Source organism: Colletotrichum orchidophilum (genome assembly GCF_001831195.1).
Source record: "Colletotrichum orchidophilum strain IMI 309357 chromosome Unknown Scaffold_162.1, whole genome shotgun sequence".
Classification (NCBI taxonomy): domain Eukaryota; kingdom Fungi; phylum Ascomycota; class Sordariomycetes; order Glomerellales; family Glomerellaceae; genus Colletotrichum; species Colletotrichum orchidophilum.
This window is the reverse complement of record NW_019173118.1, coordinates 48,329-64,975: the sequence shown is the minus strand read 5'-3', so window position 1 is coordinate 64,975 and position 16,647 is coordinate 48,329. Positions and strand designations below refer to the sequence as shown.

General features: G+C 53.1%; 4 protein-coding genes across 4 annotated transcripts, besides 1 other annotated feature; 2 read left to right on the top strand and 2 right to left on the bottom strand.

Moving 5' to 3' along the window:
* Positions 1-994: 994 nt before the first annotated feature.
* CORC01_12702 (phosphoglycerate mutase) lies at positions 995-2,557 on the top strand (the record flags this gene model as incomplete). Its single annotated transcript, XM_022624320.1, has 3 exons — positions 995-1,030; positions 1,344-2,197; positions 2,413-2,557. 3 exons carry the CDS (start codon positions 995-997, stop codon positions 2,555-2,557), a joined length of 1,035 nt encoding a protein of 344 aa, XP_022469182.1.
* Positions 2,558-2,797: 240 nt separating this feature from the next.
* Positions 2,798-2,875: a sequence feature (Short protein (CORC01_12701, OHE92010.1) was converted to a misc_feature.).
* A 2,631-nt stretch (positions 2,876-5,506) lies between these two features.
* Positions 5,507-6,187, bottom strand: CORC01_12700 (uncharacterized protein; the record flags this gene model as incomplete). The annotated part of the gene is made up of 1 exon (XM_022624319.1): positions 5,507-6,187. The coding sequence occupies one exon, from the start codon at positions 6,185-6,187 to the stop codon at positions 5,507-5,509; it is 681 nt and encodes a 226-aa protein (XP_022469181.1).
* A 1,777-nt stretch (positions 6,188-7,964) lies between these two features.
* Positions 7,965-9,276, top strand: CORC01_12699 (uncharacterized protein; the record flags this gene model as incomplete). The annotated part of the gene is made up of 3 exons (XM_022624318.1): positions 7,965-8,250; positions 8,316-9,140; positions 9,197-9,276. The coding sequence occupies 3 exons, from the start codon at positions 7,965-7,967 to the stop codon at positions 9,274-9,276; spliced, it is 1,191 nt and encodes a 396-aa protein (XP_022469180.1).
* A 4,356-nt stretch (positions 9,277-13,632) lies between these two features.
* CORC01_12698 (WD repeat domain-containing protein) lies at positions 13,633-16,147 on the bottom strand (the record flags this gene model as incomplete). The annotated part of the gene is made up of 6 exons (XM_022624317.1): positions 13,633-14,891; positions 14,942-15,084; positions 15,135-15,667; positions 15,725-15,886; positions 15,945-16,062; positions 16,125-16,147. 6 exons carry the CDS (start codon positions 16,145-16,147, stop codon positions 13,633-13,635), a joined length of 2,238 nt encoding a protein of 745 aa, XP_022469179.1.
* Between the last annotated feature and the right edge of the window lie 500 nt (positions 16,148-16,647).

Genomic DNA, 16,647 nt, shown 5'->3' with positions numbered 1-16,647 from the left:
GGATGATGCCCATTGTAGTGTCCCGGTCAGTGGCCTGTCCACACCATGTTTGATGTGTCTGTCTTCTGCCCAACCTGATGCTCGTCGAGAGTGCGTGAGTGCGTGGCAGGCAGGTAGGCAGGCACCCGTCCCCTTAAACCGCCCACGTATCCGTACTTGGAATGAACTCGACCAAAGGTGGTGAAGTGAGATGTGACATGCCCGACGCCGGCTGACAGGGGGAGGGGAAGGAGGGAGGGAACCTGAAGAAAGCAAAGTGCATGAGAGGATGAGGGTTGGAAGTATGGAGTCATTGAGGAGGGTGCTCGAATGCCATGAGGTGCTGAAGGATATGGACCCCACTTACCTAAGGCAAATGTATCCGGACGGATACCTAGGTACTGGCGCATCCAATTGTGTACCTAATCATGGTGCACCGAGTGCTCCTTTCCAGGTATTCCCAATGTATTCCCAGGGCAGGGCAGGGCAGTTTGACTGGTCCTTTTCCCAGGTTTGGCCCTGTCTGCCCCGAGTGCCCTGGTCCCTCCCAGCCATGGCAGGTCACTCTTGCCGTCCCATTTGCCTCGGCAAGATGACTGCGTTGGTTTGGGGGAACACAAAGCACACGGGGAACTGGTCCGGGCTCTACGCACTCTTAGTTGAACGACATCTTCAATCAACCGCCACCACGACGCCGTCTCTTTTCGTCTACGTCTCCTCCCACACGCACAAACATACCCACCCAACCTCATCTCCTCTGTCACATCCTGTCCCAATTTACCGAGGCCTGGACCAGACACCGACATCCATGGCTCCAAACGGATACTGACCTGCCCACAACCACCGAACCTTGCCGTGTCCCGCCTCACAGTCCTCACCTTATCCTGGAACCAACAACCGCACGCAGAGAAACACGACACCGACACACCCGACCCATCATTGCTTACCCGTTTCTGTCCCCATTTGGTCCTCTTCCAGGGTTCCAACTTGCTACGCTCCGCTCTTAGTCTCCAACATGTCATTGGAAGTAATTTACATCACCCGTCATGGAGTAAGTATCCGTATTCCAATGCCCTTTTCTGTCCAGTTATCCTGCGTATCCGGCTTCATCTCCGAAACCAACGTTCCAACGAGCATGAGCAAGGCGGAGAAGACGACGGCGCAGTGAAGAAGTTCTCTCAAGGGGGGTTCATATTCAGCCCATTCATCGCCAAGTCCATCCCTCCTGGTACTCGAAGTGGTCGGCGGGCAAGGGGGGGTTTTTCTTTCTTTTCTTTTTCTGTTTTATGGTCGCGCTGTTGATGCTGGCCCTGCTGGTTTGAGGAAGAGACTTCATTCTGACAACGGCCTTGGAATCCTTTCAGTTCCGATCCAACTGGCTTGTCGACCCTTCTACGGGCAGCTACACGGCATCCATCCCGTCCCCGACAGGAATACCTGCGGATCCGGAATTGACAGCCCATGGTGTCGACCAGGCCAAGGAGCTGGGCGCCCACCTCCTGACCGTTGAGCCTCCAATCGACGCAGTCTATTCCAGCCCCTACTATCGCTGTCTGCAGACCATCACGCCCTTTGTTGCTCTCAAGCAGGAGAACCTCAACCGTCTTCAGACAAAAGACGTTGACGCTAAGGCCGATGCTGTCACCATTCGTCCCGAACACGGGCTCTGCGAATGGTATGGCGCCGCCCCATTCGAGCACCCGACCCCGGCCTCAACCGACGTCTTGAAGCCAATGTTCCCTCATATTGATGACACGTATCGGAGCCGCGTCTATCCCGCCCGCAATGGCGAGACTATCGCTCAATTGCACGACCGCGTCGCTGCTGGGGTTCAAGCCATCATCGAGCAATGCGACGCCCAAGGCCACCGGGCAGTGGTTCTGTGCTCCCATGCAGCCTCAATCATTGCGCTTGGCCGAGTGCTTACAGGCGAAATGCCCGAGAGCATCGATGCGGAAGATTTTCGAGCCTTCACCTGTGGGTTAAGCATGTACCGGAGAAAATTGCCCTCTTCTTCAGCAAAAATTCCCGTGCCCGCTGGTAGGATTCGACCCCCTACGTCATCATCAGGCTATGGGGGTTCATGGTTGACAATGGAACCAACAGGCCCAATCGTTGATACCAAGTCGTGGAGGAATGGTCGGGGAGTCGGAGGTGGGTGGGTATGTGAGCTCAACAGTGACTGCAACTTTTTGAGTGGAGGAGAAGAGAGGGGATGGTAAGATGGATTTCCCGCTCCCACCCACATACACGCCCTGGCTGAGATCAATCCAATGGGACCTCGGCCGGCCCTCACTCACCCTTGCCTTTGCTGGACACCCACCGAGGGGCCGCCCCTCCCTATCTTTTCTTTTCCCATTTCCTATACCACCACCCGAGAGGAGTCCGGATGCTTTACTCGGAAGGATGCTGACTTAAGTAACCCATATACAGGCGATTCTCAGGAGATGAGTCCTTTTCCGCGGCCGAACAATCTTCGCAGGCCGACGCTGGAGTGGCGCTCGGCGTGGTGGTGGAAGGAAAAGTGAAACCTGACAAGGTCTCTCCCCACAGAGCTGCAGGTCATCATCGCCTGTAGGAATTGGCTCACTGGCGGCGTGCTTCGTCATTTGCATTGCAGTTTTTCTTCTTTTCATTCTCAGAATTCTCCAGAGGCTAGTTCCTCGACGGGTCGCTCAGAATGGTCGAAGGCTGCGACAAAGTTATCGTCCTCCAGCCAGACCAGAAACCGATCCGCACCATCCGTCCTTGCGGCCGATACACGATGGCAGCTAATGCCGGATAGAGTTGCCTAGCTGCTGCGGGATGCATCATCTGCATGTCTCTGGCACGGGCTGGGTGCCATCAAATCTGCGAGCCAGTCAGCGCAGCGGCTAGCCCCGAATCCATGGCATAAAGACCCCTGTCACATTTATCTTCCAGTTGCCACACCATTTCATCGTTCCATCTATTCAACTTCAACTGCTCACCCATTGCTATTCATCGACTGCCGTCAGCACACGAACTGGCATCGGGAAACCTACCGCGAGCACGAAGCTCCTCCTACCTTCACCGTCTGATCTTTGCCCACCGAGATCGGCTCCTTTAGCTGAAGAAATCCAATTTCGTATCCGAGGCAGCCATTGGCGCTCAATGTCTATCATGTGTCACGAGCACATGCAAGACGCTTGACGTGCCTGTATCTTGCGTCTCGTCTCGCCTCGCCTTGCCTCGCCGTTGTCGTTCACTGAGTGGTAGTGGCAACCTGCTCCGATCCCTTGAATCTTGGCCCCTGAAGGTCTGCGCGGGGTTTACTCGCGAAGCTCGAATATCGGCTGATTCCTTATCACATTGCAGCTCCACGACGCGGATCCGTGTCCGCTTCCGTGCCCGCCACCTCCGCAGCCTCGCTCATTGCTCGGTCCCTGCTTGAGCCCCGGAAAGTGGATATTCGCATACAGAATAATAGCAATAACGAAATGAGTATCAGATCTGGTGCGACGCTTTGCTGAAGAAACCTGACCTTGGCTTACCGTGCCGTAGGCGTGCCTACAAAGTAATCTCTCTAAATTTGGGACATTTGGGACATTGATTTTTTTGTGACACGATTTGGTCAAAGGACGCAACAATAGCAACCGTCCAGGCCATTGTCAAGCTTGGCTCCTGGATCAATTTCGAGGTACCAAAATTCCTAGAAATTTTGGTCTAGCGGCTGCGTGGGGTCCGATCGGTGCCGGATGCATCTTCCGAATCGCTCACCTAAGGTAGTGTCCTTGCCGAGACCCTAGCATCATCTTCGGATCTGGCTCGAGGTTGGCCTCCCTAGCGGTGTAGGTTTACGCTATTTGACTCAGCTGTTCAATGAGCAGCGTTCCTGTTGAGTCTAGGAAGTACACGGGGCGTATCGCCAGTGGCTATGGCAACTTTCCACTCCTACACAACACCATCGAATTCGCCAAGCTGCAGTTCTTGAAGAGCTCATGATCATCTCGCATATGTCAAAAGAGCGGTGGACAAAAGCGCAGCTATGTCTCTGCGCGAGATAGGAGGGTCGGATAGGGCTCACCGTCCTTGTGAAGAGCTCTGCCATGGACCAGGCCTCGAGCGTCTGTTGCCATGTGTACGATGGGGGATGGCAGCATTGTTTAGTCCGCATGTGCGTGCCTATTGCAGGGAAAGGAAAGTACGGCCTTGATCTGACCGCAGAAGAGTTGATGATGGAGGGGTGTGTGACGTGCTTGGGAACAGATGAAGCCTCAGGGTGCTACCAAGACGACAGACAATGCTAACCAAAGAAATGCCACTCAATCGAGCGGCATGCTTCTGTCGATCGTGGCCCATTGCCAGCCGCGAGCTTGTGTGTTTCGGAATCCCAATGCGGGTATTGGCCTGACGAGGTTGATGGTCAGGTTCCAAAAGGAAATAGGAGAAAAACAACTACGGGTAGCCACACGGCCGCAGGGCGAATAAGTTGACGTGGTATTATTGCCAACAAAACACGCACCGGTCTAGCAAAATCGCATGCAATGAACAGAAACGGGCAACCCAAGATATTTCGGCCGAACAGCTCCCACAGAGCCCCTCTTTGCTCCCAGGCTCATACAAGAGAGATCGCAAAGGGTTCGGCGGATACAACAGGTACAACGGGGATAGGGGCTAGCTAGTACGTACCTCGTGGCCTACGTTCCGTCTGCGAGGCTTCTTTGGCTCGCTTTCGGCAAGTGATTTGCATCCAGGCATTTCGCGTGGGGTGGTACGAATGCTGCCAAAAACCGGCAAGTATTCAAATTCAGAGCCATTCAAAAGGGGTAGCATCATACAAGGCCTCCAGCAATCATGAGCGGTACGTTGGGCGATTTGCGGCGCAGGGGAGGAGGCTGTGAGTTGAGCAAGCCAGCCCCAGTGCGACGGTTTGCAGAACCAAGTCTAATAAGTCAGAAACTGTGCCCGTGGTTCGAGGTGGTCCAACAAGATCGAAGCAATTACATGGGTTCGGCATGTATACCTGGGGCGCAAAGGGTCTTCTCATAAGTTGCGACGGCTCGCCTGGTTCGAGTCGCGAAGTCGTCAGAGCGTTTGAGCGGTAACAGGTACTGCGAAGAGAAAAAGAAAGACAGATGCATCGTGGCGAACCCTCCTGCATCTCACACTCGAGCAGGCATCGTCGCGTGGCTTCAACAAAGGGAGGAAGATCCCTGAATTTGACGGCGGGCTCGAATTGAGTCTAGTGAAGAGTCCAGACGAGACGAGACAGACAGAGTAAGGTACCTCTCTGGTGTATGGAATAAGAAATCTGGGGCTCGTTGGTTGGCCAGACGGCGACTCGGCCGGCAGCAGGTTCGCAGATGAGTGGGCAGGAGAGCTGCAAGTCAACACAAGAAGACCGTTACGGCATTATGCTTACCATAGACCGAGTCTTGCGGAGAGTCCGAGTGGCAGCGGGTTCTCCACCAAAAGACAAGTGTCTTCGCCAGCCTAGAGCCTAGCCGCCATCTGTGGTCATCGAAATCTGCGGCGGCCAGTGGTTTCTTATTCCTCCCGACTCGAATCATGGTGAAGATGCAGATTTGCTCATTATGGAACACAGCTGCGTACATGAGGGACACCACCGCACCCCTCCCCCCCTGGTCAGCGCCAAACTAAGCGTACGCAACCCTGCCAGCCTGCCAACCTTTCCCGCCTCTTCACCAGGCTTTGGCACCCTCGTCGGGCGGGCCCCCGCAAGAGAGTGAGCGGGTAGTCGAGACTGGCTTAAGCTGGACACGACGGCGGCCCCACAAACCGTCTTCCTAGACCCTGGGAGGCGGCGGTAAGGCGGCTGCAGTCGACGACTACCGCGTGGCCATCCATCGGTGGCCATGTATCGATCCCTCCATCTCATCAGCGGGTACCGATGTGTGTGTGTGTGTGTGTGTGTGTGTGTGTATGTGTCTCCCAAATCAGCAAGGTATCTCGAGCAGCAACCTGGAAAATTACAATGAGCATTTCCTGCGAGATTTGAGGCGGGTATGTGAGTGTGTGTGTGTGGGGGGGGGGAGGCGGGTGTGTGGCCAAAAGGATGCTCAATTCTGCATCCCAGAATCACACCGACTTTGACTTGATGCCGAGGACTTGCCGTCAAGTGAACAGGCCCATTCTGCAAACACATGGATGGCGGTGCGGACTGGCATGGCATGGCGATTCGGTGAGGTAGGTATGAATGGCATGGGCATGGGCATGGCCGTTGCATAACGACGACGACGACGACAATGAGCCATGGACAACAATCAAAGCAAACAGTGTTGGAAGCAGACAGTCTCCAAATGGAAGGGAGGAGGAGAAGGATTATCTATTATTGAAATCATGGGTTCCGAAGTCCCGGGACGACAATGGTCGTCCAACCGGTGCACGGCTGCTGCCAATCTTCGAGTCAGCTTGGGGGCACCGAGTCGATCCAATGGCGATGCATTGGCAGCCTCGTGTTGGTCCAACAGTAAATGAGGGTTGAAGTCACACGAAGCAATACAGACACGCAGACTGGCATATGTAAGCCTGGCGGTTCCTTGCTCTGTCTCTCACACGAAGAACAGAGTGAAAAAGAACGAGGGACTACGTGCGGATGTCTCCATCTCCACCTTATACCCACACCTCGAGTGTCCCGATCGAGTATCTAATCGTTCGTTATTCGTCTCTGCTACGTCCGCAAGACAGTGGAACTCGCGGCTTGGCCCCGAGCGACTACCACCTCACGCACCAGTTGTGACGCGCAGCTGGATCTCAGACTAGCGCCCCCGGAGGAGAATATCGACTGTGCAGCAGGTCCCGAATACCACCTGCACCCGCACCCACACGGGCTCGCCCTCGCTCGCTTGCCTCGCGCTGGGCTGGGCTGGGCTGGGCTGGGCTTGCACTGCACTGCACTGCACTGCACTCTCGGGCAGCGGCTGCACTACAGACGGCACTATTCCCTTTCATTACCCGGGCCTCTACCTTACCAAGTAGTAGTGGAGGTAGGCAAGTAGGTAGGTAGGTACCTTACTGTGTACGGAGTATGCACTCTCATCTCGACTATTGGGCTGCTCGACTGGAGCAACTCTCTCCCTTGCAAGCTGTGATCTCGCAAACCACCCCACCTGTTACCTGCGGGCGCTGCTGCTTGTTCATTCGATCCCTCACGCCTCCCCGTCTCACTCTCACCTCTTTTTTCTACAGCTGCTGCTGCGGCTGCTGCTGCCGCTGCCATCATTGCCCGCGCTCCATCTTCGTCATTCCCACACAGGCCACCGACCTTGTTTGCTACATGTCTCCATCAAGGCGGTGGCGTAAGGTAGGTGGTTCTCTCGCAACAGCATGCATTGCACAATTGAGGGGGAGAAGAGCCACACATTGACACACACCCGCAGTACTTCCAAGAGAGCGCCCATCTCCTCCGACGTTTCTCCCCCAGGTGACAAACCAGGATCATGACCCTGGATGAGGGGCGGTCGGCGCCAGCCAGGCTTGACAGATTGGGCGACCTGCATGGCTACATGCCATGGATCTACACATTTGGTTGCGTCTGCACATTGCCCTGCTGGAGCACCGAAGAAAAATAAGAAACGGCTTTTCGCTGTCAGAAGCCTCCGAGCGGAGCCCCGATCTCCCTGGCCCTTGCTTTGAGCTATACAGATAAACCTGGTCTTCAATTCAACCCCATCGAACCGGGGTCCTGGCTCTTTTCTTTCTCAACCGTGTGGAAGGGGACCAGAGAAAAAGAGATATAACAGAGACAGAGATCCATCGCGGCCGAAAACTAGATAGTCAGGGTTTGACCCGTTGTCGATGACTCGTCTTATTTCTTCCTCCCGATCTACACACACCTTTTACCCCCAAAGATCTCATACTCGACGTTGTTATTCCTTGACCAACATCTCCGCAGGTGTCAGGCATCATCTCTGCCTGGTGTCTTTCCTGGCTCATATTCTTGATCTGAATACTACTGCCTTCACTCCGGATCTTGACGTTTACAACCGACAACATCAAACAGCATGTTCGTCAGGTTACAAGATCACCAAGACGGCATGGACCGCCTGCCGCCACCACAACCGATGAGCTACCACCAGAGCCGGACCGACGACGTACCACGGGTGCTCCCTAGCCTCTCATCATTTAGCTTTGACGATAGGATGGATCTGGACGCTCGCAACAACACGAAGCCGGGCCAGCGTCATGAGGTGGAAGTGGCAACAACGTTGGCCTCTATGGCATCCTTCAACATCAAGTCGCCTACTCTCCCTTCTCCCACTCAGAGCTTCACCTCAATCAAGTCAGACGGTAGGACTAAACTATTCAGACCAGCATTCTTCGTCATGGGCTTTGAAGCTTATACCAATTTCTAGCGATGACGAGATCAACTAATTCTCAATCCTCATCCCCGGAGCCGCGGTCACCGGAGCTCCCTTCCGTCATCAGTCAACTTTCCTTCACCAAGGACACCACGGCACACATCACTCTTCCCCGCCTTCGTGAACTGGATCTACGACTCCCCGAGCCCGAATTTGTTCCCAGCCCGAGCTTCATGCCGTCTGCAATGGCCGGAGGGCTCCGCCGAAGTAGTATCGACTCCCTCGGCTCCTTTCAAGAACCCAGGATGGACCTCTCTTCGCCAACAGCCTATCGAATCCCGATGCCACCGATGGCCTACCCGGACGCTTTACCCTCGCCAACTTTCGGCAATTCCCACCGCAACCCCCTCTCGCCACCCAGCCGCCGCCTCCAGCACAGGTTACCAGTCACTCTAAGGACTGGCTGCAGTCCCAGCCGGAGGCCTCGCCGCTCACCCACGGGGTCCCGTTGCAACGTAAAGTACACGATTCAGCAGGTTGACTTTATTGACTACTTCCGCGTCGACCACCACCTATCCTGGAAGGAGGTCGAGGCCAAGTACGCCTCAGTCTTCCCCGAGGACGCCGCAAAGGGCCACAAGCGTGGGCCCCAGGGACTGCAGGGTGTCTACTACCGCAAGAACAAGCAGATTCCCGCCACGGACCCAAACAACCTCCTCGTCTTTGACGAGGACGACAACCCCAAGACATTCCAGTGCGATGTTCGGGAACAGGGCAAGAAGATGAACAACTCAATCGGCCTATTGGGCATGCACCCTGAGCGCGCCATTACCTACGCGTGGGTTTCGGAAGAGCACAAACGGCAGTACGACAAGCTTGGTGAGTTTCACGCGCTGTGAACATAGAGTTGAGCACTGGCTGATTATGTTTTCAAGGTCGCGCAAGACAAGCACAGCTCGACGCCGCAGAGGCACGGAAGAAGAGGAGGCGAGCCATCCAAAACAGCCGTCTTTGACTCACCTTCTTTTCCCATCCTCCTTTTCTCTCAAATTTGCACTTCACTTCTACTCATGATATCCAAATACTTTTATCCATTTTCCTTCAACTTTTGTTTACTCACATCCTTGCGCCAACCGGAAATTTACATCTTACAAACAATGGGATGCTGAAGGAGCGGCTCTACAACCTCGCAAAAAAAGAAAAATGGAAAATCCGAAACATCACGCATCAGCGTGTAATCATTTCTATCTAAAAGCGAACGAGACAAGAAAAAAAAAAGTTTTGAAAACGGGACATACCGTTTGTGTACGATGATGACGACAGCCGATTTCCCCGTTTCCGACGTGGAAACTACTTTCAACAGGCAGGGAAAGAAGGGGGCGCGGTAGTTGGGGGCGTTGAACAAAGCAACACGAGATTCAACTTGTTTTTTGGTTCCTTTACTTCTATTTCCCACTTCCCTGCATCATGGTCGCGGTACCAAGGGATGGTTGGGCTGGTTTTTTTTTTCCTCTAGGGGCGGCACAGCAGCAGCGCAGGATACGCCGAGGGGCAGGAGAGGGAGTAGGGGTTTTTTTTTTTTTTACATTGTTTTCTTTTGTTGGGGGGAGTCTTTACGAAATGGGATAAGGATGTGTGCGGTACGTGTGCATGGGTCAAGAAAGCATGGAACATGGTAAATGGAACATGGAAACGTTGATGACAAGGAGTTGAGAGAGTATTATTCAATTTTGCTCTTTTGTTTACCCGGGGAACTTGAAACTGCAGTTGGGGCGGGAAAAAAAAAGAGAGAGAGAGAGATACCAGTGGTGTGGCGCAAGTGTGTGGGAAGGGTGCGGATTGTAGTCGAGGCACTCGGCAAAGGTCGATCTGGAGCTACGATCTTCTTTTCTCTCATCGCATCTTGCTTCCCGCTTCACACATGGTGGACTTGCCAGGGGCGAGACCGGGGGGGGGGGACTATGATATACGAAGTCTTGTCCACAATGCATTTACAATGGGATTATGAAACGTCAAAGGGAGGGAAGGGGGGGGGTGAACGGATGGGTTGGGATGGGCTTAGGGAGATGAGGGTTCATGATTGCTTGTCTAGGCCACCACATAGAGAGTTGCTGGTTGGTTGGTTGGGTTTTCCTGGGATAACGGAAATAAGGGATGGGTAGATTTTTAGAACAACTACAATTGAAAACCAGGTTCCAAAGCATTGAGAATGTTCTTTTTTCCAGAGTTTGTGACGGTTTGTCTATTCTGTTCAATTTCCATCATCCCAATCCAGGTTTCTGGAACTCCAATGTTTGTACACGGACGGAAAACAGGGCCATCGGATCTTGTTCTCGAGGGAATCCGCCTTCTCGGGACTATTGCGGGAGAGGTAGGTGATCATGGTGAGACGAGACGGATGCAAAAGGTTGGTAGCCTTCGTAGGGTCTAGTCCCTTTGAAAGACGTTGAAGGTTGAGCCCACTGTTCTCTCCCGTCTGGAATTGGGTGATCTCTGCCCCTGGGCCATGGAGGATAAGGCGGCGGGGGGAGGGTCCGAGGTCACCATTGTCGGATCACACAAACATTTCCTGTTGACATTGTATTTTCTGGAATCCTCATCCGACATTGCTTGCAGCAATAGTTCTGTGCTACAGAACCGTAAAGAGATGCTGCGAGTATTATGCCGCAGGCTATTCTGGAAACGTTCTTTCGGAGTCCGTGGAGTGGCCAGTACGCAAGAGCATCCTTAGAATTGGGCGGGTACTTTGGGCGGCCCATCTCTACCTCTGCCTCTGCCTCTGCCTCTGCCTCTGCCTCTGCCTCTGCCTCTACCTAGCCTTATCTGTTGGGGAAAAGTACCTATGCGTGTTTGCGAACTCAGATGTGTCAACTTCGACCGGGATGGCGGCCATGGCGCATGTAATGCGCAACTGTCAACGGCTTATCACAGCGGACAGTGTGGCATGAGGTCGTGAGGCTGTGATCCACAGAGGCTGAGGAACGCTTGGGAAGTCATGTACTCCGTATGGGCCGGCCACTTGATGAATTTAGACCGGAGGAAGGGGGCGTAGCGAACAAAGCCAGGCGGCCCGGGGAGATTCTTTCTGCGGCAAGTTGTTTTGTCGATAAGGATGGCGAATCACCATGCTGGGTCATCATGAACCGGGGGGGGGGGGCTAGAGGGCTAGTAGCATCGGTACAAGATGGCGATGGTGATGAAGAATCTTGAGAGATGGTGGCGTAGATGGGATATTCGCTTCGTTTCTGCACCTATCACACATCCTGGAATGAAGGTGAACCAGACAGCCGGGACCGTCAAGTCATTGTTGACTCTTCTGTATAAAAGGTGACAGGGTTTTGAGGTACAGAGTACTGAATGTTAACTGTGAACAGTTAGCTTGGAGAATGGGACTTATTGGAAAGGGGAGGGGGTGTAGGGAAGCCTTTTGTCTGTTTGCTTCAGTGTTTGCATCCTGTGCCGTGCTCAGCCATGTAGAGGGAGAGTTGATTGCTGTTGATTGTTGGCCCCATGCGACGACTCTACATCCCGGATCACTGTATCTTGGAGAGGCGGCTGTTGTTACACAGAAAGGCACCGTTGGAAAGATGGCGGTTCTTCACAGTGTGGTGCATATTCTCCCAAGTTTGCCAGTCACACCTGAGGGGTGCAGTGGATGTTGTTTGTGAGACGCCCCAAAGCGGTGGACATTCGGACTCGGATCTGCCAAGTACTTGAAGGCTGCTTCCTTGTCCCCCTCTTCACCCCCCTCGTTGAAATCCTGGTTTTGCCTCGCTTCGCTGTATGCCTCGTGGACCTGCAGAGACGGGTGGAGTTTGGTTGGTGAAGATGGTGGTCCGCTGCATGTTTGCTCTCGACTACGGGGCTGCGTATCTCCAAATAACCTGCACCAACAGGCGGTTTTGAGACCGGAGGCTGGTCTAGGTGGGTGACGGTCTCCACTCCCAAAGCTTTCAATGCTCGAAGAGGAAGACAGCTTGCTTGCTTCGGTTGGCGTTCCCTCTTGGCCTGCCAGTCATCCTCATCCGGTGTGGAAGCTTTCTCGAAGCGATACGCTTGCCAACCAAGGTGCTGACAGTGCGTCTCTTCAACAAAAATGGGCGCTTGAAGTTGTAGTGTTTTCGACGTGGATCCGGCATGGCTTACACACACGCCCCCCTCCTCACCGTCGAGACCGGAAAGACGGGAATGGTGAACGTTGAGCATTGTTATAGGGTGTAGGTGGGCCGAGGAGATGATTGACTTCGCAACTTGTGGTGGACGTCCGTCCATGCAGTGTTTGTGAAAAAGTGGTCTTGGCTCGCCAGGATTCCGAGGGTGAACATGCCGCGAGGGGCGAAACGTCCGAAGGAAAAATAGAGTCTGTGTTGGAATTATGTGACAAAGTGGAGGCTGAAAATGACGGATTTACCTAGGCTCGCTCTGGCATCGGTCGTCGTTGGTTCTGCAAAGGCTTGAAGAATTTATCCACACTGGGTTAGTTCAAGGTGGAGCGGTTCATCCAACATCAACCAGGTAGGCATGACTGAACCAACAGACTCCTTCCTCGGCCATCACTCGATCCTTCATTTCCATTAAAACAGTGGTAGGAAGGACATCCTCGTCAGCGCCGTTGGCACCCACTATCACCGGCGCGGAAGCCAGGAAGGCAGGCGGACCCCCTTTGCTGGGGCAAGGATTTTGGAGACCCGGCGAGCACTCTTTTGACTGGATCGTGATGAGTTACGGCCTCTCCTTTTGTTAGGTACCGAGAGACGCCCCTGTCGCTGTTGGAAGAGTCATAGATGATTGCGGGCCTTCGCGATGGGAAAGTCAAGTTGGCTTCTTGAAGATTTCATCGATCGATCAGGCCTGTGGACCTTCCGGTGCTGGGTAGGTGCTCTGCCTTTCCGAAGTTTCCCTCTATAGGATCGATCACATTGCTTCCTAGATAGAAAAGTGACTATTCCAGTCAACGACGTGTCAAGACCATCGATAATTTACCGAGGAGGCACTGCGGATGACTCACTTTGCTTCGTGAGTGGTTCTGCGTTAGTGTAATTCTAGGCCAATTGAGAGAAATTCTAAATGTCATATTGAGATCAATATACATCCACTATATCCATCAACTTAGACAGTCTAGGTAGCCGTTCCTCATTGTCGCAGAAACAATCTAAGATAGTTGACAAATTTGAGTCTCGCATTTCAAACAGATTTTGTATCTTGGATAGCGTCTTACGGCAATCAAGTTATTTCACATTTGTTGTTCATCTCGATCTACTTAAAATACCGCATTTCTGCGTCAGCAAACCTCATTGTTATCGTATGGATGGCTTTTCTCGCTCTGCTTCATCATCATTAATCCTTTCGTCTAAACCTCTATTGGTGATCATCACGCAAAGGGAGACTTGGGCTTGTCCATGGGCTGTAGTCCAAATATGTCGTCAGATTTGATCGGCTTAGTCTGGTCGTCGGAGTCAGCGACGACCTCGCCAAATAGGAAAGCATTACGCTCCCTGCTGATATTTCCAGATGGCTTCTTGCGGTGCGCCCCTCCAGAGCTCGACTTCGGCAACTTGGGTGGTGATGCCGTCTGGGCGGATTGGTCCGGCTCGAGCATCCAGGAGAAGGAAGACTGGGCGAGGGTTGATCGTGTTGGGATTGGCGGCTGAGGTCGTTCCAATGGCCTCACCTTCACCTGAGGCGCGCCTGTTTTCGAGCTTGATACCACAGCTGATGGATGCTCGGCTGGTTTGTCTGCTGGGGCCTCTTGTGTAATGTCCGTTGCGTCAGGAATGGCTGTTCCCGAGGTCGGGGATTTTGGCTTCTCTTGATCTGCCAGAGACAACGTTGATATCACGCCTGCCACACTCTCTGCAGCAACGGCGGCCCCTAGCACAGCACTGTCATTTGGTTCTATCTCCATCAGGGTATTGTTGTTCGCCTCCTCCGGTGGTGGACTGGTAAAGCCTTCGAGATTTGGTACTTCGATGGTCGGGTCTTCCAAGTAAACCTTTACGAATTGCACCTTGGCGGCCGCTACCTCAACAATCTCCAGTGTCTTGACCTTGTCTTCTAGAATAGTAGTAGCCAAAGATCTGAGACTTGTCACTGTCTCGTCTAGCATGTTTGCCAGTAGTTTATTCCGTTGCTCTATGGCAGCAATGGCTTGTGCCGCCGAGTCGTCGCCTAGGAGTTGCCTCGCCATTCGGGGGGGATAGCGTACTTCATTCAGCCCCTGCATGTTTCTTTTGATATCGCCCATGGCGTCTCGTACAGCTTGGTTAATGCCGAGCTTTTCGCCTCGCTCCAATACACTTTTGGCGGCACCTTGGAAAAGTGCCTCCACGCCACCCTGCTGCTGGATAAACCTACTCGCAGATGGCATTGGCGAATGACCACCCTTGGTCCGGTTTCTAAAAGACGAGAAAGCTTGGCCCATTGGTGTCGTGGGCCGCGAACTACTGGCAGATTGTGTCGCGCTGGGCATTTTCCCGGTGTACTTCAAGAGGAGTGAAACACCACCGGAGACATTGAGGTGTGTCCTCAGATATACTGCATCATCTACGAATGTATGCGGTCCGTGTGGGGCTTCTGGTGCGGGATATTTGAGAAGCAGCTGCAAACAGACAGAGTAGTCCGCCTCGAGCACTGCCGTTGATTAGTCCCACTGACATTGATGCACATTGGAAAGCACTCACAACTCCATCGGATGCGAAGAAGCATAGCGACACAGATTAGGTCTATCAGGCTGAGAGACGGATCGACCGCAAAGAGAGTATCCCACAACACGAGCATTTCATCAAACGGAAACTCGCGACCAAAGAGCAGACGAATCCAACGGCTGTCATGTGTCAGTCGAAAGTCAACGTCAATGGATATTATAAAGCTCACATCAAGAAGATCTGTGGCAGAATCTCAATGTCTTTAAGGTGGTTGGCCAGCTCGGGATCGACCTTGGCCAAGCAAACCTCATGGATATACTTGCTCTTCTCAACGATGGCTGAAGTTTCCACGCGGTCCTTTGAAGCGGACGCCATTGCTGCCTTTGAGATTGAGTCTTGGACTTCATAAAACGCCCTTGCCTTCTCCATAATCTTGGAGAACAAGGCAAATGCATCATGCTCAACGAAGGACGAGTCGAGCATGCCGAGCATCGTCTCGTCGACGATAGTGCCGTTGGATGAGATAACCGCGCGATCAAGCGCGTCTTTGTTGACAACAAAGGCGATGGGCGCCAGAAGTTCATGCATGCCCTGACGATAGCCGCCGCTATTGGGGTGAAGCTTACAGTACATGAACAAGGCATCGATAATCATGGTCTGTGTTTGTTCTTCATGATAGAATGGTTCATCAGGCAACCGGCGAACATCTTGCGCGATCTCAGCCCTGATTATTTCGTCCTGTCGAACAGTATTCCACGGTGACTGAGTGATGCGTAAGCCCAAAATTTCCACCTGAGACACTGGCTTCCTGTTACTCACCTTTGGATCGTCCGTCAACGGATCAATAGCAACCTTGGCCAGCTCCCCAGGATGCTTGATGAACTTCAAGAAGTGATCCCGTCTTTCAGAATAGTAGCTTCGAGATTCGGAGATTCGATACAGCCAGCCTGATGTTGGGTCATCTTGCATCAGCAGGAATGCCTTGGAGGCTGTCAGCTCCGAGTTGAGATGAGATCAACCTCGCAATGTCCACACCAACCTTCCAACAAACTGACCGGAGTCCCGAAACGCACGGGCTCGAAGGCCCGTTATACTTGACTGCATGTTGCAAGTCTGACAGATTCCCTGCATACTTCACTGTCTCGGCCCATCGTGTCCTACGAATTGGATCAGTCGGTGAATATGATGTCACAGTTGCGGTGATGCGACTCGCACTCACTGAGCGTCATCGAGCGTCCTCATCTTGCAGAGAAGAGGCAACGTCCGCTGAGACCTGCGGGATACAATCAACCAGAAGCAGGGGGACTGGCATCCCAAGGCTTCAAGAGTTTGAAAGTTACACGCGATAAGGCGAGATTAGGTTGGCGATCGCTTGGGATGTAGTTAACGTGGTTGAAGGTGGCTGGAGAGGAACAAGGCGATGGCGGAAGCTTGGGCCAAGCCAAAGTACCATGGTTCGTACCTGATGAGGTAAGAGAGCCCACGACTTGTGATGGAGGGGCAGCGACAGAATGCAGGGGTTGATGGCCTGGTGTGGGGCAGCGGGGCACTGCGAAATCTGCGACCGCCTGCCCAATTAAAAAGTACCCCGCGATCGGTCCAAGTCATGTCAGTGCCTGTCGCCGGGCAATTTTCGTGCATTTACTTTCTCAGGGTGACTGACTATACCTACTTTATCGCAAAGTTTTTTTACTTCTTTGTGTAAGGCGTCAAGATCCTCAAAACTACCACACGCAAAATTC